The sequence below is a fragment of the Vulpes vulpes genome, chromosome X, assembly GCF_048418805.1.
Source record: "Vulpes vulpes isolate BD-2025 chromosome X, VulVul3, whole genome shotgun sequence".
In the NCBI taxonomy this organism is placed as follows: Eukaryota; Metazoa; Chordata; class Mammalia; order Carnivora; family Canidae; genus Vulpes; species Vulpes vulpes.
Window position 1 is genome coordinate 80,664,487 of NC_132796.1, and position 27,437 is coordinate 80,691,923.

The 27,437-nt window shown below is 40.7% G+C and overlaps 1 protein-coding gene across 1 annotated transcript in view; it reads right to left on the reverse strand.

The window, feature by feature from the left end:
- Positions 1-27,437, reverse strand: part of CHRDL1 (chordin like 1) — a 118,845-nt gene that overhangs the window by 67,957 nt on the left and 23,451 nt on the right. Inside the window, 2 exon segments of the mRNA XM_026014863.2 lie at positions 14,771-14,864; positions 17,474-17,586. Coding sequence (XP_025870648.1) covers positions 14,771-14,864; positions 17,474-17,586 — 207 coding nt within the window.

Sequence of the window (27,437 nt, forward strand, 5' to 3'; positions counted from 1 at the left end):
ATGGGGTTTGAACTCATGACCCTGAGATCAAGGCCTGAGCTGAGACCAAGAGTTGGATGCTTAACTGACTGAGCCTACCAGGAGTCCCTCTTACAAGGATTTTCATAATAACATTTTTTCTCTAGTTTCCTTTATTGTAAGATCCAGTATATAATACATGTAACACACAAATATGTATCCATTGACTATTCATGTTATCAGTAAGGCTTCTAGTCGACAGTGGGGTATTTGTCGTTAAGTTTTTGGGGGAGTCGAAAAGTTATACACAGATTTTAAACTGTGGGGCATCAGCTTCCTTAAGCCCTGCCCAAGTCCATTGTTCCATGTCAACTGTGCTAAAGTCCATTTCTTCCCTTTCCCCATCTTTGGTGGTGGAAGGAGAAAGCTGATCAGCATCCTCGAGGGTCCATTTATTTTTCAGAAAATTGTTGAAATCTCTTCAATCTTCCTTTCACGGGGCTCATTAATTATCTTTTTCTTCCAACATTGCCTCTTAGGTTTGCTACTCTGATCCTTTAATAATCTTTCTCCTCGAACCATACTGAATGGCCCAGATGTCCTTCCCCTCAGAAAGAAATCTCAGAGGAGGCCCTTTTGGAAATGTAACTTCTCCAGATAAAGAGAAACAAGGACACCATTCTACCTCTATGTATTTCTCCAAAAAATGACAAGACCTGCTGGTCATCAGCTGCTAATAGATGACACGGTCTGAAGTTCCCCAGGAAACGTTAATAATGAAAATGTCTTTCAAAAGCCAGGACTTCACACAGTCATTTGCACCAGTTACCACCAGTCATGGCTGTCACTGCTCAAGACAGAGTGGTTTTTGGAGTCTTCCTCAGCCTATGAAAAGTGTGCTCTGAAAATTGACATTTGCTAGATTCTTCTAGGAGCCCTTGGTTGTCTCCAACTTCAGCTGTTCCTCTGTACCACCATCCCCTTCTGAAATTTCTTCTCTGCTCACTTCCCCAATGGGAAAGAAACAGACACACCACAATTAGGCTGCATCTTGATGATATTGCCCTAAGTGAAAGGCGGCAGTCCCAGGAGGAAATATACTGTTTGATTCCACTTACAGGAGGTACCTACAGCAGTCCACTTCATAGAGACATAAAGGAAAGAGATGGTCGCCAGGGGCTGAGGGAGGGGAAAATGCAGATTTGTTTCATGGGAATAGGGTTTCAGTACAGGAAGACGAAAAACATCCTTGAGATCGATAGTGGTGATGGTTGCATAACAATACAAATGTACATTATGCTACAAAACTGTATACTTAAAAGTGGTTAAAATGATAGGGACACCTGGGTGGCTCATTCAGTTAAGCATCCAACTCTGGATTTCAGCTCAGGTCATGATCTCAGGATCTGAGGGAGAGGGAGAGAGAATCCCAAGAGGACTCTGATCCAAGCGTAGACCCCAACATGGGGCTTGATCTCAGGACCCTGAGATCATGACCTGAGTGGAAATCAGGAGTCGGTCGCTTAGCTGACTGAGCCACCCAGGCTACAGAAAAAAAAATTAAATAAAAAGACATTTAGGACGGCAGCCCAAGTGGCTCAGCGGTTTAGCGCCGCCTTCAGCCCAGGGCCTGATCCTGGAGAACCAGGATCAAGTCCCACGTTAGGCTCCCTGCATGGAGCCTGCTTCTCCCTCTGCCTGTGTCTCTGCCTCTCTCTCTCTCTCTCTCTCTCTGTGTGTGTGTGTGTGTGTGTGTGTGTATCTCATGAATAAATAAATAAAATCTTTAACAAAAATAAAAATAAAAAACTAAAAGACATTTAAAAAGAAGAATGGAAAGAAGGGAGGAAGAGAGGCAGGGAAGAGATAAAAAGGGAAACAAAGAAAAAGCAAGGAAAAAAGCAAGCCAAATTTCCTTGCCCCTCCTTCTCAACCCCCATTTCTGTCCGATCAGTCATAATAGAATATGCCATACAGAGGATATGATGGTGACTGTGGACTCTGATTTGGCCCTAGATTCTTTGAGGGCATGATTTTGCAAATGTGGGAAAAAACAAATCAAAGCTGCAGGAATTTGCTAAAGGAAAGAAAAATCGAGCTTGCAAGGACACGTACCTTATCTTGATGTTTTAAAAGTAACCTCTACTCCCAAGTTTGAGGTCTTAACCATTCTCTCCAATTTAAAAAAAAAAAATCCAACCAACCTTCTTCTTCCCCGTCCTGCCCACAACTTTGATTTATTCCTTTCTTTAAAGATACAGTACATATCCTTCATAGCTTCTCTCCTATTCAGGGAGCATAGCCCTAGGAAAAAAAACTATTTCAGGAGCCACACACGCACTGCTGAACCACCTCCCACTCTCTGGGTCTTAGCATGTATGTGGCAAAGATAAGCGACAACACATCAAGACATTTATACAATAGCCTATTTTGATGGCCAAAAAAAGAGTCCTGTGAGGAGGTAGATTTTGGAACAGATTGCAACAACTGACACCCTATGTCTGCCAGTTTCTAAAATCACTTTTAGGGAATAGCTGACAGTGTAAAACTCCAAACGCAAAAATCAGATGAAAATCATTCTAATAAAGACTGTTATTTATCTTAGTGGCTGCAAATAATCTGGTAAACCTTTGGGTCATAGTGATTTTGCATCCAAAACCTGGAGTGAAACCTTTTAGCTCTAGGCAACAGATAGCAAGGATATTTGGTTCCTTCTAGAACATATTGGTTTTAAATTAACAACCCCAAAGTAAAAAACTTGAGAGTTGGCAACTCATCCTAGAAACTATTGTGTCCTCTGCCACAAATAAAGAATTTATCCTTGATATTACCGAGAGGTTTGGTGCCCCACAAGAGCATGGAAAACATAGAGCCTGACTCTCCAGCCTCCCCCTTAAGCCCCCATCCCCCAAAACTCCTCTGGGTACCCAGGCTAGTGGCCCTGGGGTATCCCCCCCCATCCATCTCCATGTTCTACCATCAACTCCTGCTCTCTAGATAAGTCATCACTTTCAAAGATAGACCAATGCCTGAATTAAGAAGATAAAACTGGGTGGCTCTGTCCATTAAGCGTCTTGGTTTCGGTGCAGGTCGTGATCTCAGAGTCACAGATCGAGCCCCACAATGGGGTGTGCAGTCTGCTTTAGATTCTCTCTCTCCCTCTCCCTCTGCCTCTCCCCCTTCTCTTTCTCTCTCTCTCCCAAATAAATACAAGTATCTTTTTTAAAATATTTAAAAAATAAAGACAACGAAGCCGTAATAATGATAGCATTTTAGGGGTCAGGCAGCTTGGCAGGGACACAGGGAAGAGAATGGGGGCTGTCGCCCTGCTGGCCGGACAGGCACAGGTGATGGGAAATTGAGGCGATAATCACCTGCTCTGCTTCCTCTGAAAGCAGGTCCTGCTTTAAGAGGCAGCCCCGCAACCAGGAAGAACCCTCACTAAAGGGCATTTTACTAAGCCTTTCCTTAAAATACCCTAGATGTGACTCTTAATTCAGATGCAGTTGAAAACAGACTAAGCTGAAAACACTGATTTTATTTCAAACTATGTTGATTGCTTTTCCCTTTGAGAGTTTCATTTGTTTATCAGCAGAAATTCCTGGGCGAATTCCGAGAAATGCCATTCATTTCTTGCCAACAACAAGTCACGGACAATGGGCGGGGAGGAGCAGGGAGCTCCCCCACGGAGGGTCCTTCTTTCTGGACATGACGGCTAGAGGCTCTGAATGTGGAAAGTAGCAGAAGAGGAAGGCTTTAGGTGGGAACTCTGGGAAAGCTGCCTGGCCAGACGGAACACTATGCACATGTCACTTTAGGGCTGGTCCTGGGAAAGTGTCATGCAGTCATGCTGTATCTATGCTCCCCATTATCAGAGAAACTATGCTGTTTTGTTGCCCTTGGCGTGTGCACAGGGTCCTCTCCTCCAAGACCCTGCCCAGCACCGCTCTCGGTAGGCAGCGCTCTTGATCTCCTTTACCAAGATCTTCCCTGGGACCTAAGTGCCATCCCAGTCCAACTGCATCAGAATTAACTGAGGTGCTTGTTTCAAGTGCAGAATACCCACTGCAGCTCACCTGAATCAGAATGTTTAGTGTAAGGCCTGAGAGTGCATTTTATCAAATCTCCCAAGGTAGTCCTTAAACACACAAAAGTTTGAGCCACATTAGTCTGGGGACTTGTTTTAAAAGGGCCTGACACCCTAATGAACTTCTCCAAACTAAGATACTCTATATACTAATAACTTATTGCTATTATATAAACAACTTCTAGAAACTGAATGGCATAATCCAAGAGTTCTTAAAATACATACTAAAGCACACTAATCTTTCAAAGTGCCTTACAAAAAAACCTCAGCTGAATAAGTTTGAAAAAGATTGCATCCCATACACCTGTCTCATAGATTCATAATGTATATTAATATATTAAAGGCTCTGAGAAGTCCTGCATTAAAAGCTACCTATTTAACTTTGTCTTATCCAGAAAGTTTATTTGCCCAGAAACTTTCAAGTTTACCTGCCTATATAAATGCTTCCTTAGTAGATTCTATTATCATCCCATAAAATTGTGCTCCTGGAGACAAACTTTAACCCAGAAGAGTGACTGTAATGGTGGAGGTTTCCTAAATACAGAAAACAAATGAAAGATTTCTTTGGGACAAATGGAGCTTCTCAGTATCCCTCAACAAAGTGTCACCTTCTTTACCTTTCTCTGGGGCAAGCTTTGCTTAATGTCCACTGAAATAGAGGGGTTCTACTCTACCATGAAGCAAAGGCATAGTTATCCGAAAAGTCTTGTTCTTATATGACATAGGGGCTTCTAACATGCTGGCAGGAAATCAAATTCTTTTTCTAGTTATTTACTTCTTAGAGAAGGAGAGAGAGAGAGAGAGAGAGAGAGAGAGAGAGAGAGAACAGGGAGGAGCAGTGGGAGAAAGAGAAGCAGACTGAAACAAGCACAGAGTCTGACATGGGACTGGAGCTCACGACCTTGAGATCATGACCTAAGCCAAAATCAAGAGCCGAGTGCTTAACTGACTGAGCCACCCAGGCATCCCCACATTCTTTTTCAAAAACCACTAAATCCCCAGGGTTTACCAGAGACAATGATAACCTCACTTGGCAGGAGGCAAGCTGGGTGCCACTTTTCTGAAGAAGGCTGTAACACTTTGTACTCTGCACAGTGTTCAAGGACTGAGTGCATGAGAAAGATAATAGAAATAAAGCATGGAAGACAGTGAAAGGGTTTAAGATGTAAGAGAGCAGGCAGCATAGACATGGAGGGGCTAGTGATTAGCAGTGCATATCTCTGTGGATACCTCTCAACAATTGGTATAAGAAAACTAACAACAACAGTAATAATAATAAAGTAAAACTCCTGCTATCTGAAGACTAATATTTTAAAATCCTGAGGATTTTGGATAGCTCTGGAGTCAGAAAAGGGTTTTTTGAAAATACATCAATCTTTTGCAGGTAAGGAAATGGCCCCCAACGATCATCTTGCATACTATAATTATTGTAGTTGCCTTAAAGGAAGAAGAGTATGATAGTTGGCTGTTATTTTACTGTTTAAAAGGAATTTACTCTTTTCAATAAAATCCAAGGGGGAGGTGAATAGAGAATTCAGAAAAGAACAAAAGAAGACAGGAGAGAGCAATGGAGATCAGACACAGAGGATGGCAACAGCAGCACTTAGCAGCCATGAAGATGGCCATCACAGATACTCAAAGAGATGAACCAAAAGAAGATGAGGTGGCTGAAAATCAGACAAGATTCCTCGGTAAGGTACAAAGATAATTACCATATGACACAGAAATCCGACTCCTAGGGAGATACCCCAAATAATTTAAAACATGCCACAGAAAAACCTGCACACAAATGTTAACAGAAGCAGCGCTAGTCACAATAGCCAAAAAGTGCAAACAACCCAAATGTCCATGAGCTACTGAATTAATGTGGCATGTCCATACAGTGGAATATTATGTAGCCCTTAAAAAGAATGAAATGCAGATACATGTGACATGAATAAATCTTGAAAATATTATGCTGAGTGAAAGAAGCCAAAGGCAAAAGGATACATACATACTCCATGATTTTATTTACATAAAATGTCCAGAAAAGGACAAATCCATAGAAGCAGAAAGCAGATTAGTGGTTACTCAGGGCTGGTGGAGGAAGGGAATATACTGCTTAATTGGCACAGGGTTTCCCTTTGGGGTGGTGAAAATTTTCAGGAACTACATCACTGGTGATAGCTGCACAACATTTTGATTGTTCCTAAGGCCACTGAGTCATATACTCTGAAATCATGTTAGGTCATGCGTACCTTACTACCTTACCACAACAGAAATTAAAGAAATCCCCCCTTGTTTTTTTTTTTTAACCACTGGAGAGAGCAAAACAGGCCTGTTTACTTGATTGTTGTAACAGTAAAAGTCACAGACATGGACACAGTCATAGAACAAGAAGGGGAACATACTGTGTAGTTAGGTCAGTGATTAAAGGCCAAAAACCAGAATCAGAGTGGTCGAGTGACCAGCAAGCCTCACTGGAAATTGTCGAAGGCTAAATGATGTATATCTACCTCATCTTATGGAGGCGATTTCCCCTATGGTATAGATTTGTGTCATCCTAACTTGTCCAAACTCAAGTGGTAAATAAGAGAACACTATTGGTATAAAGTAGAAACTGCATTGGTTCATACATGATTTTTCCCAGCACATTATTATTTATCCCAGTACATTACTCTATTGAGGGATAGCAGCTGAAGGCCACGTACATGAACTCAACTGAAACTGGCAAACCATGAAAAGATACAGTACTCTCTCTAATTCCCATTCACACCCCACCCCCCATTCTTTGTCTTGGCTGAGTTTGGCCATACGCTCTGTTCTATAAGTGCTGATAATGTGATTCTTTCTGATCTCTGGGCATTTCTCTCCTATCTTTACAACTCAGCAGCTTCAACCCTTCCTGATTCCCTCTTCCATCAAGCTAGTGTTGCCATCTTATTTTATTTTTTAAAAAGATTTTATTGATTTACTCATGAGAGACACACAGAGAGAGGCAGAAACAAAGGCAGAAGGAGAAGCAGGCTCCCTGCAGGGACCCTGATGCGGGACTTGATCCCAGGATCCCGGGATCACGACCTGAGCCAAAGGCAGATGCTCAACCACTGACACCCAGGTGCCGCTAAAAAAGAAGATGAGGTGTATCACCATTTGAAAAGGTGAAGTCTGCACTTAATGTAATTTTATTTTATTTATTAGATATCTAAGATACATTCTTAAATCATGCTAGCTTTTTATTAGTATAGTTCATTTTTAAAGATTTTATTATTTATTTGAGAGAGAGAGAGAGAGTAGAGCAAGTGCATTCACTGAATGACCTGAGTGCATGACCTAACATGATTTCAGAGTATATGACTCAGTGGCCTTAGGAACAATCAAAATGTTGTGCAGCTATCACCAGTGATGTAGTTCCTGAAAATTTTCACCACCCCAAAGGGAAACCCTGTGCCAATTAAGCAGTATATTCCCTTCCTCCACCAGCCCTGAGTGCTGAGTGAAAAAGAGCACAAATGGGGAGAGAGGCAGAGGGAGAGTGAGAAGTAGGCTCCCTACTTCTTTACAAAGTTGTATAAATTTCCAGTTATTTCTCCAATCTTGTTTGTTCCTTAAGCCTTGTTACGTTTCAGTGTGTGATTTTGCAGAATGTGAGGATTTTCAGAAATGCATATATTGCAGCCACTCTGGAAAACAGTATGGGGGTTCCTCAAAAAATTAAAAATAGTGGTGCCTGGGTAGTTCAGTCGGTCAAGCATCTGCTTTTCAGCTCAGGTCATGATCACAGCATCCTGGGATCGAGTCCCACATCGGATTGCCTGCACAGCAGGGAGTCTGCTTCTCCCTCCCCCTGCTCTTGTGCTCTCACTCAGTCTCTTTCTCTCTTTCCCAAATACATAAATACAATATTTTTTTAAAGGTTAAAAATAGAACTACCTTACCATCCAACAATTGCACTACTAGGTATTTACCCAAAAGGATACTATAAAAATGCAATTCAAAGAGATACATGCACCCTGATGTTCATAGCAGCCTCATCAACAATAGCCAAATTATGGAAAGAGCCTAAATGGCCACTGACTTATGGATGAATAAAGAAGATTTGGGGGATACACACACACATATGTATATATATGTAATATATTATATTATATGTTGCACAGGGCAATATTGTACATTGCAACAATGTGGATAGAGCTAGAGAGTATTATGCTAAGCAAAATAAGTCAGAGAAAGACAAATACCATATGATTTCACTCGTGTGGAATTTAAGAAACAAAACAAACAAACATGGGATGAGGGAAGAGAGGCAAACCAGAAAATAGACCCTTAACTATAAAGAACAAACTGATAAGTCACCAGACGAGAGGTGGGTGGGAAGACTGGTTAAATGGGTGATGGGGATTAAGGATGGCTTGTGACAAGCATGGGATGTTGCACATAAGTGTTAAATCACTAAATTGTACACCTGAAACTAATATTACACTCCATGTTAACTAACTGGAATTTAAAACTTATAAAAAGCTTCTTTAAAATGAAGAAATGCGGGCAGCCCGGGTGGCTCAGTGGTTTAGTGCCTGTCTTCAGCCCAAGGCGTGATCCTGGAGACCCAAGATCGAGTCCCGTGTCAGGCTCCCTGCATGGAGCCTGTGCCTGCTTCTCCCTCTGCCTGTGTCTCTGCCTCTCTCTCTCTCTTTCTGTGTCTCTCATGAATAAATAAATAAAATATTTTTTAAAAATTAAGAAATGAATAGATCATATTATAGCAGAAATGCCTATATTTGCCAGCTAGCTCACAACCCAACTACTGTCAGGAGACAAGTGACATGGGGCTTCCAGATTCTCCTTACACAAACACACAGATTAGAAAGCATCACTGGAGAGGTCATTTCTTTAATCTCCCTTGAATTTAAAAGTCTGTGGTGAGGGTTGCCTCTCTTGGCAAAACCACACCATCACTGTCCTTAAAACCATTTCACAGAACTACATTTTTCACACCCAGCAAAAAGGGAATGCTGTGGATTAGGTTGCTGGTAAGAGATCAAATCAGATATTTTCGCAACTTTAAAACAGCTCTATAATGACTCAAGAATGTCCGAATACCCCCAAAGGAACCCAAATTTATGAATTCTGAGTGGCAAATTCATTAGGAATGGCCATTTAAAAAAAAAACTTAGGTAGGGGTTTCTGGGTGGCTCTGTCAGCTGAGATTCTTACTCTTGATTTCAGCTCAGGTCTAGATCTCAGGGTTGTGAGTTTGAACCCCACGTTGGGGTCCATGCTGGGAGTGGAGCCTACTTAAAAAAAAATCTTATGTAATATCAGGACTTAGGCTCCTGGTCACTATGAGTCTTTTCATAAAATTGTATATAAAGAACAAAATGAAAGAAGTCATAATCTTTCTCTTCTCCTTCCCCCTTTACCACTCCACTTCTCCAAAAGAGAAGATATAGAATTTCATTCCTATAAATCTCCCATTATCAGGGTCTATAGAGAGTCCTGCTTATAGACTGGGATAGATTTAGTGACCCTTCTGACTTCTGTGCAGTCTTGACTTTTCCATTAAGAATGTTCCAACCTCCATGCAGTACCAGCCTCCTTGGGCTCAGTAGAGCACCCTGTTGTATGTAACCAAGACCTGACCTCTGCCATGGACACTTGAGGAAGTACTGATGAAAAAATTTTCATTTTCTCTTAATGGGGATCAGTGTGGATTTCTCTCTGGGAATTCTGGAAAAGCAGTCTGCAAACTTTGATTCCCACGGTTCAGCAGGAGCTGCAGGAGACAACCTCGAATGCAAGTGGGAACCTTGGAAATGTCTAGGGTACAGAGTTTAGAGAGCAAGAACCAGGAGAAACATAGAAACAAATGGGGGGTGCTGGTTCCTCTGTCTCCTTCGTGGAAGATGAGCTCTAGACATGTCCAGCAGGATCCTCCTACAGAATCCATCTCTGTCCATATAAATGCTCCCTGAAGCCCACGCTGCTGTCGGACAGTGTGTAGAGCCCAAACCTTGGGTATATGGCTTCCTTGCTTGTCTTCTCTTTTTAATACAGGACTCGCTCATCATTCTGGCTATAAAGCTCCTATTGTTAAATGAGGACATTTTCATCACGGTGCCTTCCCCTTTGGGTTAAGACAGAAAATTGGAGCCCCTTCCTTTGACCAAACATTCCTGTGGCCCTGAAGGCATGAGTTTCCTCATGCCTAATAACCACTGGGGTGGAAGGAGTACAGAGGAGTCATCACAGCCATTGCCCTGTCTCAAAGCAGAATTGTGACAACTCTATCTCAGATGGGTGGGCATCTTTTTCCTTACAGAAATATGCCTGTACAGAGACTAAAATTCTCTTTAGACATTTATACTAGGATTTAACAGCTACTGTGTCCCACAGTTCATCCTCTTACCAAACTCCACTCTTCTCTGCTATGGTTTAAGGTTTAAACCTGTTTACTCTTGTTTGATCTTCAACAGAAAGAATAGCCAGTTTGCATTCCAGGTCAATATGGCAGGCTGAACACAGGAGAGAATGCCCTGCTCTTTTCTCACCAAAGAGTGAAGGATAAAATGTAAAACTTACACTTTTATAAAAAAATAAGTAATTAAAAGGGTGAGTAAATAAAAAAATGAATGAATAAAACTGCAAAACCATGCTCAGAAACAAAAGAAGATTCCTTGTGGAATAAAACACAGAAGGAAAAGCAGAGCAAAGAACGGAGGGCCAAAATCATATGGTCCACTGGCGCCTGGGACTGGATACAGACAGTTGGGCCAGAAGGCCAGGCAAGAACTATGGCCTCCAAGTGGCTTCTCATGTAAAGATGGGGATGAGGGACACACTCCTCACATGTAACCAGGGGCTGACATAGCTCTTCCCACCTGAGTAGCTCCTTCAAATGGACTACTTGCCCAAGGTACGCAGCTGAGCTGAGGTCCCAGTCTAAGATCATCATCAGGGACTAGCACTGTATAAGAAAATAGAGATAGGGGGCACCTGGGTGGCTCAGTGGTTGAGCGTCTGCCTTCAGCTCAGGTCATGATCCTGGGGTCCTGGGATCAAGTCCTGATCGGGCTCCCCAAAGGGAGCCTGCTTCTCCCTCTGACTATGTCTCTGCCTCACCGTTTCTCTCATTAATAAATAAATAAAATATTAAAAAAAGAAAAGAAAAGAAAATAGAGGTAGAAATAAACCATCCAGGTATGAAGGAGCCCAAGCTAAGACACTAATATATGACCTGATTCAGAGCTAAGTGAACTACATGGCCTAGAATAACCTTCCCACCAGAAAGGAAGGACATATGCAAGGGAAACCATCCCTCTACACACAGACAATGAGCTTTTGAACAAAGATTTTAGAAAGCAAGGAGAAACTCGGAAGTAAGAAAAGAAACCCAGGAAAGTCAAGAAACCCAGTTAGAGTGAGAATTTACACCTGAAAAAACACATTGAAACAATCTAAAATGGACTCTAATTAGATAGTTAAATACCTTTAAGAAATAAAGAAAATAAGATCCCAAGAAATACTAACATGGGTCTATTAAATAGCAATATGTAGATATTTTAAAATGTAATCCAAAAACGTGGGGGGGGGGGGAATACAGTTATTGAAAATAAAAGAACAAACAGAACCAGACTGCCTAAAAAGTAGGCATGAAAAGGCTCGAGAAAGAATTCATGAATTGGAGGACAGAACTGAAGAATTATTTCATTATGGGGAGTGTACCAGGATGAAAAAAAAAATAAAGGACACATTAAGAGACACAGAGGATAGGGACATCTTGGTGGTATAGTTAGGTTTCCAATGCTTGGTTTCAGCTCAGGTCATGATCTCAGGGTCATAAGATTGAGCCCCATGCTCAGCTCAGAGTCTGCTTAAGTTTCCCTCTTCCTCTGCCCCTCCCTGCAATGATCTCTCTCTTTCTAAAATAAATACATTTTTTAAAAAGAGAGAGAGACACACACAGAGGATAAGTTAAATGAGCTGCAAAAATATATGCCAAAGGCAACTTTGAAAATGAGAAAAAAAAAGGTAAGGTGTAATTTTCAGAAAACCAGTGAGTAAAAATTGAAAAGAAATTTGTGTCCTTTGGCTGAAAAAATTATGTACTGAACAGGCATAAAAATAAATGACATGTCTGTACACCTCATCATGTACACCAAAGAAAAAGAGGAAACCGTAAAAGCTAGAAGAAGGAGAAAATGAGTTACCTACAAAAGAACTACAATCAAACAGCAGACTTCTTATCCACAAATGGAGGAAGTCAACAGACCATTTGTTAGTATCTTCAAAATGCTAAGGGAAAACAAGCATGCACCTATAATTTTATACCCAGCCAAATTATCACTCAAGGATGAGGGCAAAATAAAGACATTTTTGCATATTAAGGATTAAGGAACCTTGGTACCACTGCTCAAAGAAAGAACTGGTAAAGGTTAGAGAGTTAACAAGAAGGAAAGTGAATTCACAAGGACGTGACCTGCAAGGACAAGAAGGAAAAGAAAATGAACACCTCCTTTCTATAGTTCACAAAATTGGCTTTATTTAATTCTTAAAGGCAACTCTCTTTTTTCTGCTATTTATGACCTCAATTCCTTTAACGCTTTCTTCTTCACTCAGAAAACCTGCTGGCTTATACTTTTCCTTTTTCTTAAAATTTGCTTCCTATTCTGTAGCTGGGGTAGGTGATAACCATAATGCACTGTACACTCTTCTACCCTGTGATTCGCATCTGGGTCACTTCCTTCCCAGGAAAGAACAATATCTTCATAGTTTAGATAAATTTCTATGGCATTAGAGCACTTTTGGCGACTTATGGGGGAAAAAAGGTAGAAAAAAATCTCCAGATTGGCCTTTTTAATCAGAAATTTCACTCCCATCTACCAAATCCTTCCTTCATAATCCCGTTTATTTTTTTTAAGATTTTATTTATTTATTCAGGAGAGAGGCAGAGACAAAGGCAGAGGGAGAAGCAGGCTCCTCACAGGAGGCCCAATGTGGGACTCGATCCCCAGCCTGGGATCATGCCCTGAGCCAAAGGCAGACGCTCAACCGCTGAGCCACCCGGGCATCCCCATAATCCAGTTTAATTAGAAGAAACAAAGAAACACATATAAAAATAGTAAGCCTTATTTGGGGATTTATTCCAAAAGCCAACTTTCAGGTAGATCTTATGCCAAATCAGTCTCTTACATCTTAAAGCATATACTATCATCACCAATATTCAGAATGATAAATGTGACATGGCATGATCTTTTGCCAGCTGGGAAAAAGAACCCCCTGTGTTCAGCAGAGTGTATTTATTGATGCAGGAGAGTATAGTTCACAAAGGTAGTGACCAAAATGGTTTGGGGTCTTCTTCTCCATTAAACACCTCCATTCCCTGGGATGCCAAGGTGGCTCAAGTGGTTGAGCATCTGCCTTTGGCTCAGCTCATGATTCTGGGGTCCTGGGATCAAGTCCTGCAACCGGCTCCCCACAGGAAGCCTGCTTCTCCTTCTGCCTATATCTTTGCCTCTCTCTCTGTGTCTCTCATGAATAAATAAAATACTTAAAAAATAAAAAAATAAACACCCCCATTTCTGTAACTGAAATGTTAGCCAAATTTTCACTGAATTTTATTCCTGGCCCCATTCCTATCATTGCTACCTGGACACTTCTCGTTTCTCTAAGTTCTGGAGGTTCCTTACTACTTAAAAAAGTACCACCAATGCCCCAGACTAGTGGTTCTTCATGTTTTTAGGGTCATGTACACCCCCTTAACAAATACCGATAAAGCTATGGAACTTCTCTAAAGGAATTTACATGTATACATAGTTACACCAAAAACAAAACAATTTTAAAGGGTTCACTGACCCCATAAAATCCACCCACAGACTTCAGCTCAAGAATCTTCATCCTAGAGGGAAACAAGATCAACTTACAGGAGTATAAGGCTTCTACTACCCAGATCCTGAGGCTGTCACTTAGCTTTTCCTAGGGCCATGGTCCAGCCCTCAGACATTCTCTTAATCATTCCACGCTTGCATGCCTCTGGTGTGGGAGCCAGGCCCCAGTCAGACGTGAACAAAGTGTCATTGAGGGAGCCCCTGCCTCAGACACACACTCTAGCCGCAAACCAGCAAAGTAGATGTCCTAACAGCCTTGTGAAAAAGTCTCTGCCGGCCTTCCCCTGGGATTTGCTCTTAACAATGTGTACATAATAACTGTGAAGTCTGGAGAAGGTGACAATTCAGCGGGCAAGCAGCTTTATACTATCATAAACCTTACTGGTTCAGCTCCTTTGATTTATGCAATCCCAGTACTAATTGCTTAAGACACGTGCCACCATGCTACAACTCCCCTGGTGCCAGCTGCCTATGGCAGGAAGAGGCTCTTTATGGCACAGTTAAGACACGTGCCACCATGCTACAACTCCCCTGGTGCCAGCTGCCTATGGCAGGAAGAGGCTCTTTATGGCACAGACTCTCTGGGCCACAATTCCCTTCCCCCAGCTGACATCCACCTTCAAATGATTAAAAGCCCAATGAAAATCTGTTACTGGGTGACGAATAACTTATTAGAGCCTAGAATATGCCCCACTTGGGCTATAAACAGTATTTAGGGGCCAGCGCAGGCTGCCTAAAAGTGTCCTATTGTAATTTCTGTCTGGAAGTTTCTGTTCTGGGGAATTAGGCAGATGGAGTGGGTTGGGTGGAAGTGGGAGGAAGGAGAACCACAGCTGGGAAAGAAAGAGGAAATCCAGTTTACCTGGGCAGCGTGGGCAGCACAGATGAGGAATATGCACGGGGGACAGGCAATGAAGGCTTGGACATCTGACTCGGCTACAGAGTACATTCCCATTCTGGAAGAGAAGGGGCAAACCATGAAAAAAACGTTAAGGTCTTTCACAGGTCACCTGTGCTCATGCCCGTTTGGGAAATAGTCATTCAGGGACTCACCCAGACAATGAATGATGCACTCCCAAGAAGCTGAATGAAATCAGCATTTTCTTCCCTTTTCGCATCACTAGTCCCTCTGCTGGATTGGTTGATAGTTTACTGGCATATTTTTCTAAAGCTGGGGTCACTCTTGCTCCAGTTATCAAAGCCTCTCACCAATTGTGGCAGGCACCTCCTGGCCTGCTTATGTAGTGTTTTCACCATTTCCTGGTCCAGCTGCACATTGACAGGTGCCTAGTCTAATTACACAATCACTTGCCTGATGCCATGGGAAGGAAGGGACAATGAGTGGTGGGTCCTCTGAGCTGCTAGCCACCCCTGGGCAAGGAGACATCACTGGCACATGAGTCCTGGATTCCATATAACTCTGCCTTGGTCCAGCAGGCTGGGCTGCCTTCTCTCCTCATTTTCCATTTCAGTCATAAGCTTTCTGAGAACAGGTTAGGGTTTGGAATTGGGTTGATTACCTAGTATGCCTGGGCAGGGTGACTGACTGGGTCCCTGCCTGATTTACAATTACAAGATCCCCAGCTCTGACAGCTCTCAACCATTGCTAGATCAAAGGAAACCTTTGGAAATAAATTTATCATTAGCATTTCCATCCATAATTCATTCCAAACAAGGGTGACTTGCATCTATCATGTGCTTGTGGGGGAAGAGGGTGACAAAGAGGATAGGGAAAGAGAAGATGCCTAGCACTTGAGCTGTCGGCCCTGGGATCATATTAACATTTTCACAGCCCTGCAGACAGCAAAGCTCAGCCCCCAAGGGTTAGCTGTCCATTTCCAACATGTTGGGTCAAGAATCTGACACAATCATGTCATACCAGGCAGCTAATCTGTCTCCAGATGCTCTATTTACTACCTACCCTAGCCATTTAAAGAGGCAGGCTTCTTTTATACAAATCTGAATTACCATACCCTAAACCTCTTTCTTTTCTCATGGACTTCCTAGAACACGTTTTTTGGATTGTTGCATTTGGAAACACCACAGAGCCTCCTTATGTGCCACTCTCATCAGAGCCAAGTAGTATCATCTTCAAGTGAAATCAACAAAGCACATCAGAAACCACTCCTGGCTGGGGCCTACACCAATGCCTCCTTAAGGCTTTAAACTGAATTCTGCTCTAGAGTTAACAAATTAATAAAAATAATAGCCATAATGATAGTGAGGATGATGACACTGACAGCAGTTGACATCTCTTAAATGTTGACTCTGACCAAGCCCATTTTCAAGTAGCTGAATTGTATTAGTGAATTTAATCCTTACCACAGTCATATGAAATACACAGTATCATTATCTTGTGATGATAATGAAAACTCCTTCAAAATTGGGTTTTGAAGAAAAAGAAGCTGAAGGGAACTTAGAGAGTTTAGGTAACTTGTCCGAGGTAACAGGGCTCACAGGTGGCAGAGCCAGAGTTGGAAACATGGTCTGTCTTTACTCCAGAGCCCAATATTCTGTGTAAATGGCAAAAGAAATCTGGCTTGCAAGTGACTGCTTCTGTTCTACCTGGGCACTAAGGAGGAGTTATAGTTTGGAATTCCACAAGGTCTCAAGTGAGAGGCCAGTACTAAAAACTCTTTCCATATGCTCAGAGTTCTCCATTCTCAAGGCCTTACCTACTTGGTTTTCCACCAGGGGTCATTTTGATCCCCAAGCCACTTTGGCCCTGTCTCAGAACATTCTGGGTTGTCACAACCAGGATCAGTGCTATTGGCATCTAGTGGGTAGAGGCCAAGTGTGCTGCTAAACTTCCTACAATGTACGGGACAACCCCCCATCCCCACTACCAAAAAGGAATGATCTGTCCCTGAATGTCACTAGTCCAGAGGTTGAGAAACCCTGGCCTAGGGTAAGATGGTAGGGGGCTTCTTGAGAAAGATGGACCGTAGCTATGGTCCTGAGTCAAGGCCATGGAAAGAAGATGAGACTTCCTGCATTGCCTATTGCAAAGATGGCATTTAAGGTGTCCAAACGCCCCTCTGCATGACTGGCCAGAGGCCAAGGCCAAGCCAAGAGAACTCTAGTCATCAGCAGGTACAGGCCAAGGTTTCACAGCCTCGATCCTAATTACCCCTACTAGCTGAGACAACAGAATACACTCTCTCCCAATGAACCAGTGTATGATCTGTCTTAATCTCTTCTCCAAAGGCCAGCCTTGAAAATGATCCTCAAAACGATTTTGTCTTATGATCCAGGCACTACAATGGTCTTTGTTTCCCCATTCCCACTATCAAACTATTCTACATTCTCCCACCACGTCCCACATCATCTGCCTAAGAGACCATAAATATACGTCCCTAGAAAATACTCAGAGATCCCCCCCCACACACACACACAAATCCAACCAAAAGGCACCAAGGGAAAAATTAGTCAGGAGACGTATATTTCTCCTTATAAGCTGCTTCCTAACTCCTCTTAGGCTTTAACCATGCCTGCTTCCTAGCCAACCCGGGCATTGGAAGTACCCAATGCATGATGAGGAGCAAAATTGGGTATGGCACTGTACCTCTGAGCAGATGCAGTTCACACAATAAACCAACCCATAAGGTTCCAGGTAAGGATGCCATCTCTCACCCACTCTGTACTTCTTGTCTTGAAACACACAATATGTCTCTGAATCTGCAAGGAAGGAGATGGAGAATATGACTGTTAGACACCATGGACAAAGTCGTTAAACCCAAAGGCAATCACACATTCTACCTGGTTTAGTGTATATCAGGAGCAGAGGCATAGGGAATATTGACAGAAGCTCTCCTATGGGCTCAGGCTTTTAAGTGCTGTGCTTATTTGATCCTACCATGATCCAGTAAGGTTGGCAGCACTGTTAGTATCATTTCATAGATGAGGGAAATCAAGAGTCATATAACCAGTAAGTAACTGACAGGAGATTCAGACCCAGCTTTGCCCGAGTGAAGCACAGATCTTGGTTACTGCTCTGTTAAAACAGTAGGATAAGGGAGCCTGTCATGTGTCCTTCCTGAAAGAAGTTGTACTCCTTTGCTTTTGAAATGCAAGCGAACATCCGAAATGCTGGTCAATCCTTCTCAGAGTTGCCCAGAGGTGGTGTAGGAGTAATGAACTAAAAACATTATGTTAAGTTCCTGTAAATGGCTTTGCCCATGCATGCTAATATCATTAAATCATTAAACAATATTTGGACACTTACTGATTATCAGGCACTCTGATGACTGCTGAGGATAAAATGGTGAGCAAAAATACCCATAGTCCTTGCTTTCCTCCAACTTACAGACTTTTTTTTTATATAAGCAACTCCCAATTTACTCAAAAGCAATGCCTCCTTCTTCTTTGATGAACAGAGATTTTCATAGCCACAGCTTATCTTGTGCTACAGTTACTTGAGCACATACTATGTTACTTGCATTACTTTTCATGTCTTATTTCTCCATTAAAGTAAAAGTTCCTTAAAAGCAGGCAGCATTTATTCTTCACTCTCTGCTAGCAGGCCTAGCATACTGTGGCTGATAAATATAATCAATTAGCAAATGACTGGTAAATGAATTTCCAAACCACATGATTCACCTTTGCATCCCATCCTCATCTACCTCCTGCATCCCATCATACAAGGTCAAAGCAAACCAAGACTGTATCTTGTAGCAAACACATTAGTTTCCCCCACTCTCCAGTACACCATTTCTCTGATGATCCAAATCTTAAAATAAAGGAAAGGCAGATAAGCAAGAAATTGGGAGAAGATATTTCCAACAAATAAAATGTTAGTATCGGGAACCTTTTCTGATCATTTAAATTAATAAGTTAAGGACCAACCAATCCAGTAAAAAGATGATCTATTTATCCAGGACATGAATAAAAATTTGGGGAAAGAAAAAAGGAAAATAGGCAATAAACATAAAAGATGTTCAACCTCACTAGTAAGGAGAGATGCAGATTAAAACTACACTGAGATCCTTGTCTCAGGTCAATCACTGCTTCAAAGACGCTCAATGTTGTTTTTTTTTTTTTCCAGCTACTCAAGATAAATTCCAATTTACTTTTCAAATCTTGATTTTCAACTTCTTCAGAATGATGAACTGTTAGAAAATCTGGGTTTGCATTTTAACTAGCTCTAGCTGTGTGGCATTGAGCAAATTATTGAAACTGTCAATCTCAAAAAAAAGTTAAAAATAGGGGTGCGTGGGTGTCTTGGTCAGTTAAGCATCCAACTCCTGATTTTGGCTCAGGTCATTATCTCAGGGTCATGAGATTGAGCCCCGTGCCAGGGTCTGCACTCAGTGCAGAGTCTGCTTGATATTCTCTCTCTTTCTTCCTCTGCCACTCCCCCCTCTCCTCTCCTCTCCCTCCTCAGAAACAATAAAATTTTAAAATATAAAATAAAAAATAAACTGTCAATCTCAGTTTTCCACATCTGTGGAATATAGATTATCTGTTTCTCAAGCAGAGATTGCAGGATTAAATGAAACTCTCTGTAAATTATAAAGTACTACAAAATGCAGAGCATTATTTTATGTTAACTGATTATTTTCTTTTTAGAAAAGTGATGCATACTTAATGTAGAAAACTGGAATACATTCACAAAGTTCCAAAAAGAATAAAATAATAACGTCAATGTATATATATGAAAAACATGACATAAATTCCTGCAGGAGACAACCACTTCTAATATACTGGTATCTTACAGCCTGTGGGTCGAAGAAAAAATCAAAAGGGAAATTAGAAAACTGTTTGTACTAAGTGAAAATAAAAACACAGGATATCAAAATCAGTGGGGTTCGGCTAAAGAAGTACTTAAAGGGAAATTTATATCACTAAAATACCTATATTAGAAAAGGAGAAAAGTCTCAAACCAACACCTTAAGAAACCAGAAAAACTAGAGCAAAATAATCCAGTGAAATTGAAGACAGAAAATCAACAGAAAAAAAAAAGCTGTGAGACCAAACCTGTTTTATAATAAAATTAATAAAATGGATAAGCTTCTTACAACACAAGCAAAGAAAAAGAGAGAAGACGCAAATTCTCAATATTAGGGACAACAGAGGGCATTTTTTAAAATGCATAAAAAAGGAGTATTACAAATAACTTTATGTCACTTAGTTTAGCAACTTAGATGAAACGGATGAATTCATTGAATGACACAAATTACCAAAGCTCAATCTAGAAGAACTATATAACAGAAATATTCCATTTATTTATTTATTTATTTATTTATTTATTTATTTATTTATTTCTGAGAGAGAGCCAGCACATGAGCAGGGGCAGGGGCAGAGAGAGAAGGAGGAAAAGAATCTCAGACCCACTGAGTGTAGAGCCTGAAACACGGGGTGGATCTCAGACCCTGAGATCACGTTCTGAGCTGAAATCAAGAGTTAGAGGCTTAACTGACTAAGCCACCCAGGAGTGCCTCTTATATCTTTTAAAGAACATGAATTAGTAGAAAAAAAAAAAAAAAAAAAAACCTCTGTCACAAAGAAAACTCCAAGGCCAGATAGCTTCAGTGGTGAATTCTTTTTTTTTTTTTTTTTTTAATTTATTTATGATAGTCACACACAGAGAGAGAGAGAGGCAGAGACACAGGCAGAGGGAGAAGCAGGCTCCATGCACCGGGAGCCCGATGTGGGATTCGATCCCGGGTCTCCAGGATCGCGCCCTGGGCCAAAGGCAGGCGCCAAACCGCTGCGCCACCCAGGGATCCCCCAGTGGTGAATTCTATCATTATATCAAATATTTCAGAAAAAATGAAGAGGAGAGATTGCTTCCCAACTAAGTCACTGATGTAAGCATGACACTGACATGAAAACAAGATTAAAGGTATTACAAGAATGAAAATAGAGGGGCACCTGGGTGGCTCAGTGGTTGAGTATCTACTTTCCACTCAGGTCGTGATCCTGGGGCCCTGGGATCAAGTCTCACACCAGGCTCCCTGAAGGGTGCCTGCTTCTGCCTCTGCCTGTGTCTCTGCCTCTCTCTCTCTGTGTCTCTCACGAATAAATAAATAAAATCTTTTTTTTAAAAAAAGAAGGAAAATAGAGACCAATATCCCTCCTGAACATAGATACAAACATTTTCAATAAAACTTCAGTAATTTAAACCCAACAACATATAAAAAGGATAATACTTTATGAGCAAGTGGTATTTATCCTGAAAATTAAAGGCTAATTCAACATTCACAATTCAGGCAACATAATTCATCCATAATTCATCACCAATCTGGAGAAGAAAAATCATGTGATCAACACAATAGATGCTGAAAAAGCATTTAACAATTCTACATCAACCTGTGACAGAAACTCTCAGCAAAATAGAAAAGGACCTTTGTCAACCTAATAAAAGCATCTTCCAAAACACCTACAGCTAATATCATATTTAATGGAAAAAGACAATGCTTTCTCCCTAAGATTGAGAGTTATGCAAGGATGCCTGCTCCACCACTTTGGAGAGCATAGCCAGTGAAATCAGATAAGAAAAAGAAGGAAAAGGCATACATATTAGAGAATAAAACACAAAACTGATCTAATATTAGATGGTATGGCTGTCTACAAAGAAAAATCCCAAAATAATCGATTTAGAGTTACTATAAATAGTAAGATTTAGAGTTGCTATACATTCCTCTCTAGTGCACATGGAACTTTCTCCAGAACAGACCACACACTGTACTGGGTCACAAATCAGGTCTCAACCGATACCAAAAGATTGGGATTGTCCCCTGAATATTTTCAGACCACAATGCTTTCAAACTAGAACTCAATCACAAGAAGAAATTTGGAAGAAACTCAAACACATGAAGGTTCAAGAAAATCCTACTAACAGATGAATGGGTCAACCAGGAAATCAGAGATTTAAAAAGATTCATGGAAACTAATGAAAATGAAGATACAACCGTTCAAAATCTTTGGGATACAGCAAAAGCAATCCTAAGAGGGAAATACATCACAATACAAGCCTTCCTCAAAAAACTGGAAAAAAAAATACACAAGCTAACCTTGCACCTAAAGGAATTGGAGAAAGAACAGCAAGTAAAATCTACACCAGGCAGAAGAAGGGAGATAATAAAGATTCAAGCAGAACTCAATGAAATAGAGACCAGAAGAACTGTAGAACAGATTGACAAAACCAGGAGTTGGTTCTTTGAAAGGATTAATAAAATATAATAAACCACTAGCAGCATTATTAAAAAGAAAGAGAAAAGACAAATTAATAGAATCATAAATGAAAGAGATCACAACCAATACCAAGGAAATACAATTTTTAAAAATGTATTATAAGCAGCTATTTGCCAACAAATTAAGCAATCTAGAAGAAATGGATGCATTTCTGAAAACCACAAATTACCAAAACTGGAACAGGAAGAAATAGAAAACCTGAATAGGCCAATAACCAGTGAGGAAATTGAAGCAGTCATCAAAAACTTCCTGAGACACAAAAGTCCAGGGCCAGATGGCTTTTCAGGAGAATTCTATCAAACATTTAAAGAAGAAACCATACCTATTCTACTAAAGCTGTTTGGAAAGATAGAAAGAGATGGAATACTTCCAAACTCGTTGTATGAGGCCAGCATCACCTTAACTCCAAAACCAGACCCCACCAAAAAGGAGAATGATAGACTAATATCCCTGATGAACATGGATGCAAAAATTGTTAACAAGATACTAGCCAATAGGATCTGACAGTACATTAAGAAGACTATTCACTATGACCAAGTGGGATTTATCCCTAGGATGCAAGGCTGGTTCAACACTCGTAAAACAATCAATGTGATAGATCACATCAACAAGAGAAAAAACAAGAACCATATGATCATCTCAATAGATGCAGAGAAAGCATTTGACAAAATACAGCATCCAATCCTGATCAAAACTCTTCAGAGTGTAGGGATAGAGGGAACATTCCTCAGCATCCTAAAAGCTATTTATGAAAAGCCCACAGCAAATATCATTCTCAATGGGGAAACACTGAGAGCCTTTCCCCTAAGGTCAGGAACACGACAGGGATGTCCACTCTCACCACTGGTATTCAACATAGTACTAGAAGTCCTAGCCTCAGCAAACAGGCAACAAAAAGAAAGAAAAGGCATTCAAATTAGCAAAGAAGAAGTCAAATTCTCCCTCTTTGCATATGACATGATACTGTCCATAGAAAACTGAAAGACTCCACTCCAAGATTGCTAGAACTCCCAGAGCAATTCGGCAGTGTGGCAGGATAAAAAATCAATGCACAGAAATCAGTGGCATGTCTATACACTAACAATGAGACTGAAGAAAGAGAAATTAAGGAATCATTCCCATTTAAAATTGCACCCCAGGGCAGCCCTGGTGGCTTAGCGGTTTAGCACCACCTACAGCCCAGGACCTGATCCTGGAGACCCGGGATCGAGTCCCATGTCGGGCTCCCTGCGTGGAGTCTGCTTGTGTCTCTGTCTCTCTGTCTCATGAATAAATAGATAAAAAAAATTTTTAAAAATTGCACCCCAAGCCATACAGCACCTAGTAATAAACCTAACCAAAGAGGTAAAGGATCCATACCCTACAAACTACAGAACACTTCTGAAAGAAATTGAGGAAGACACAAAGAGATGGAAAAATATTCCGTGCTCATGCATTGGAAGAATACATATCATGGACATGTCTATACTACCTAGGGCAATTTACACATTCAATGCAATCCCTATCAAAATACCATGTACTTTCTTCAGACAGTTGGAACAAATAATCTTAAGATTTGTGTGGAATCTAATAGTGAAATGGAATAAAGAGGAAAGGAGAGAAAATGAGTGGGAAATATCAGTGAGGGTGGCAGAACATGAGAGACACCTAACTCTGGGAAACGAACAAGGGGTGGTGGAAAGGGAGGTGGGCGGGGGGTTGAGGTGACTAGGTGACGGGCACTGAGGGAGGCACTTGATGGGATGAGAACTGAGTGTTATGCTATATGTTGGCAAATCAAACTCCAATAAAAAATATACGAAAAAAAAGATTTGTGTGGAATCATAAAGGCCCCGAATAGCCAGGGGAATATTCAATAAATGGTGCTGGGAATATTGGACAGCCACGTGCAGAAGAATGAAACTGGACCATTCCGTTACACCATACACAAAGATAAACTCAAAATGGATGAAAGATCTAAATGTGAGACAATATTACATCAAAATCCTAGAGGAGAACACAGGCAACACCTCTTTTGAACTTGGCCACAGTAACTTCTTACAAGATACATCTATGAAGGCAAGGGAAACAAAAGGAAAAATGAACTACTGGGACTTAATCAGGATAAAAAGCTTCTGCACAGCAAAAGAAACAGTCAACAAAACTAAAAGACAACCTACAGAATGGGAAAGCATATTTGCAAATCGACATATCAGATAAAGGGCTAGTATCCAAGATCTATAAAGAACTTATTAAACTCAATACCCAAGAAACAAACAATCCAATCATGAAACGGGAAAAAGATATGAACAGAAATTTCACCAAAGAAGATCTACACATGGCCAATAAGCACATGAGAAAGTGCTTCACATCACTGGCCATCAGGGAAATACAAATCAAAACCACAATGAGATACCACGTCACACCAGTGAGAATGGGGAAAATTAACAAGGCAGGAAACCACAAATGTTGGAGAGGATGTGGAGAAAGGGGAACCCTCTTGCACTGCTGGTGGGAATGTGAAGTGGTACAGCCACTCTGGAAAACTGTGTGGAGGTTTGTCAAGGAGTTAAAAATAGAACTATCTTATGACCCAGCAATTACCCTGCTGGGGATTTACCCCAAGGATACAGATGCAATGAAAAACCGAGACACCTGCACCCCAATGTTTATAGCAGCAATGTCCACAATAGCCAAACTGTGGAAGGAGCCTCGGTGTCCTTAGACAGATGAATGGATAAAGATGTGGTCTATATATACAATGGAATATTACTCAACCATTAGAAAGGACAAAAAGCCATCATTTGTTTCGACATGGATGGAACTGGAGGGTATTATGCTGAGTGAAGTAAGTCAATCGGAGAAGGACAATCGTCATATGGTTTCACTCATACGGGGAATATAAGAAATAGTAAAACGGATTATAAGGGCAAGGAGGGAAAATAAGTGGGAAAAGTAGGAAGGGGAGGCGGGCAGGGCAATGGGGTAACTGGGTGATGGGCACTGAGGAGGGAACTTGATGGGATGAGCACTGGATGTCATATTGTATGTTGGCAAATCAAACTTCAATAAATAATAAATTAAAAAGTTGCTATAAATCATAAGAGAATTCAGCAAGACTACAGAATACAAGGCCAACAGAAAAAAATCCGATCACATTTATATATTCTATAAAGAACAAACAAATTGAAATTTTAAAAATTACCACTTGAAATAGCTCCCTCCAAACATGGAAACACTGAGGTATTTATTAATCCAACAAAATGTGTCCGCGATCTGTACTCAGAAATCTACAAGACGATGATAAAAGAAATCAAAGAAGGCTTAAAAATGGATAGGTATGTCTTGTTTGTGAATCAGGAGTCACAATACTGTGAAGATGTCAATTCCCCCCACAGTGATTTATAGATTCAAGGAAACCTAAGACCAAATATTAGCAGGATATTTTGTAAAAATTGGTACACTAATTCAAAAGTTCATGTCGAAAGGCAAAGAATTAGAATAGCCAAAACAATTCTGACCAAGAAAGATTTGGGAGTACATATATGATGTGATTTCAAGACTTAATGTAAAATCATAGTTTTCAAGGCCATGTGTTTTTGGCAAAAGGTTAGACAAATATACCAACAGAACAGAATGATAAGTCAAAATATAGACCCACACTTATGTATTCAATTGATTTTCAACCAGGGTGCAAAGACCATTCAACGGAGAAACAGTCTTCTTGAACAAATGCTGCTGGAACATTTGGACAGTCATGTACAAAACATGAACTAAAATGAATCTGTAACTCAAACCATATACAAAAATTAATTCAAGATGGATCATAGATAGACTTTCATGTAAATTTTCATATTTCAAAACTTTTAGAAGAGGGATGTCTGGGTGGCTCAGTGGTTGAGTGTCTGTCTTTGGCTCAGGGTGTGATCCCAAGGTCTGGGATCGAGTCCCACATTGGGCTCCTTTCGGGGACCCTGCTTCTCCCTCTGCCTGTGTCTCGGCCTCTCTCTATATGTATCTCTCATGAATAAATAAAATCTTTAAAGAAAAAAAATAAATAAAACTTCTAGAAGAAATTATTGAAGGCTATCTTTGTGATATTGGGTTAGGCAAAGATTTCTAAGATATGACACCAAAACCACAATACATAAAAGAAATAGAAAATAGGACCTTGTTAAAATTAAGAACTTCTGTTTTTGAAAGAGTGTTGAGAGGCGCCGGGGTGGCTCAGCTGGTTAAGCCTCTGCCTTCCACTCAGGTCATGATCTTAGGGTACCGGTATCGGGCCCTGAGTGGCTCCCCGCTCAGCAGGGAATCTGCTTCTCTCTCTCCCTCTGCCCCTACCCCTGTTTGTGCACACACACACTCTCTCTCTCTCTCTAAAATAAATAAAATCTTCTTTTTAGAAAAAGAGCATAGAGAATAAAAAGTAAATCCATGGTTGAGAGAAATTATTTGCAAATCATATTTCTAATTAAAGGCTTTTATCTAGAATGTGTAAAGAAATCTCAAAACTTAAGGATAAGGAAACAATCCAATTTTTAAAATGGGAATACAATTTGAAGGCATTTTACCAAGGAGTATATACAGATATCAAACATATAGTTAATCAGCAGAGAAATGCAACTTGAAGCCACGATCACCCACCTATCAGAATGGCTAAACTCAAAAAACCTAAACCATGCTAAGTACTGGTGAGGATGTGAAACAACTGGGACTCTCCTCATATTTGCTGGTGGAAATGCAAAACTGTAAAGCCACACTGGAAACAAGCTGGCAGTTTCTTATGAAATTAAACATAACACTTACTTATTACACAACTCAACAATGTCACTCCTAGGTATTTTTCTGAGTGAAATAAAAACATATATGCAGTTCATGAAAACCCTGGCACTTTAGTCAGCTAATGCAGGTTTTAAAAACTGATTAGTGAAATATTGTTGACACAGTGTCACTAAGCTGTATGCAAATTCCCCCCAAATCCTGTTAAAATCTACAACAAGAAAGTGATCATCATAACAGAAAAAAAAACCATATATTAACACAAAAACGTATACCTATGTGTTTAGAATGGCTCTTTTCATTATCCACAAAACCTAAAGCAACTAGAATGTCCTTCAACTCATGAATTTATAAACATCCACACAATGGAATATTAGCAATAAAAAGAAATGAAAGCCGGAAGCACACAAACATAGATGAATCTCAAAGGCATTATGCTAAATGAATAAAGCCAGACTGAAAGTCCACATGTGGTATGATTCCACTTCTTTTGATTCTGGAAAAGGCAAAACTGCAGAGAGAGAAAACAGATCGATAGTTATCTAGGCCCGGGGAGGGGGGAAGAATCTTAA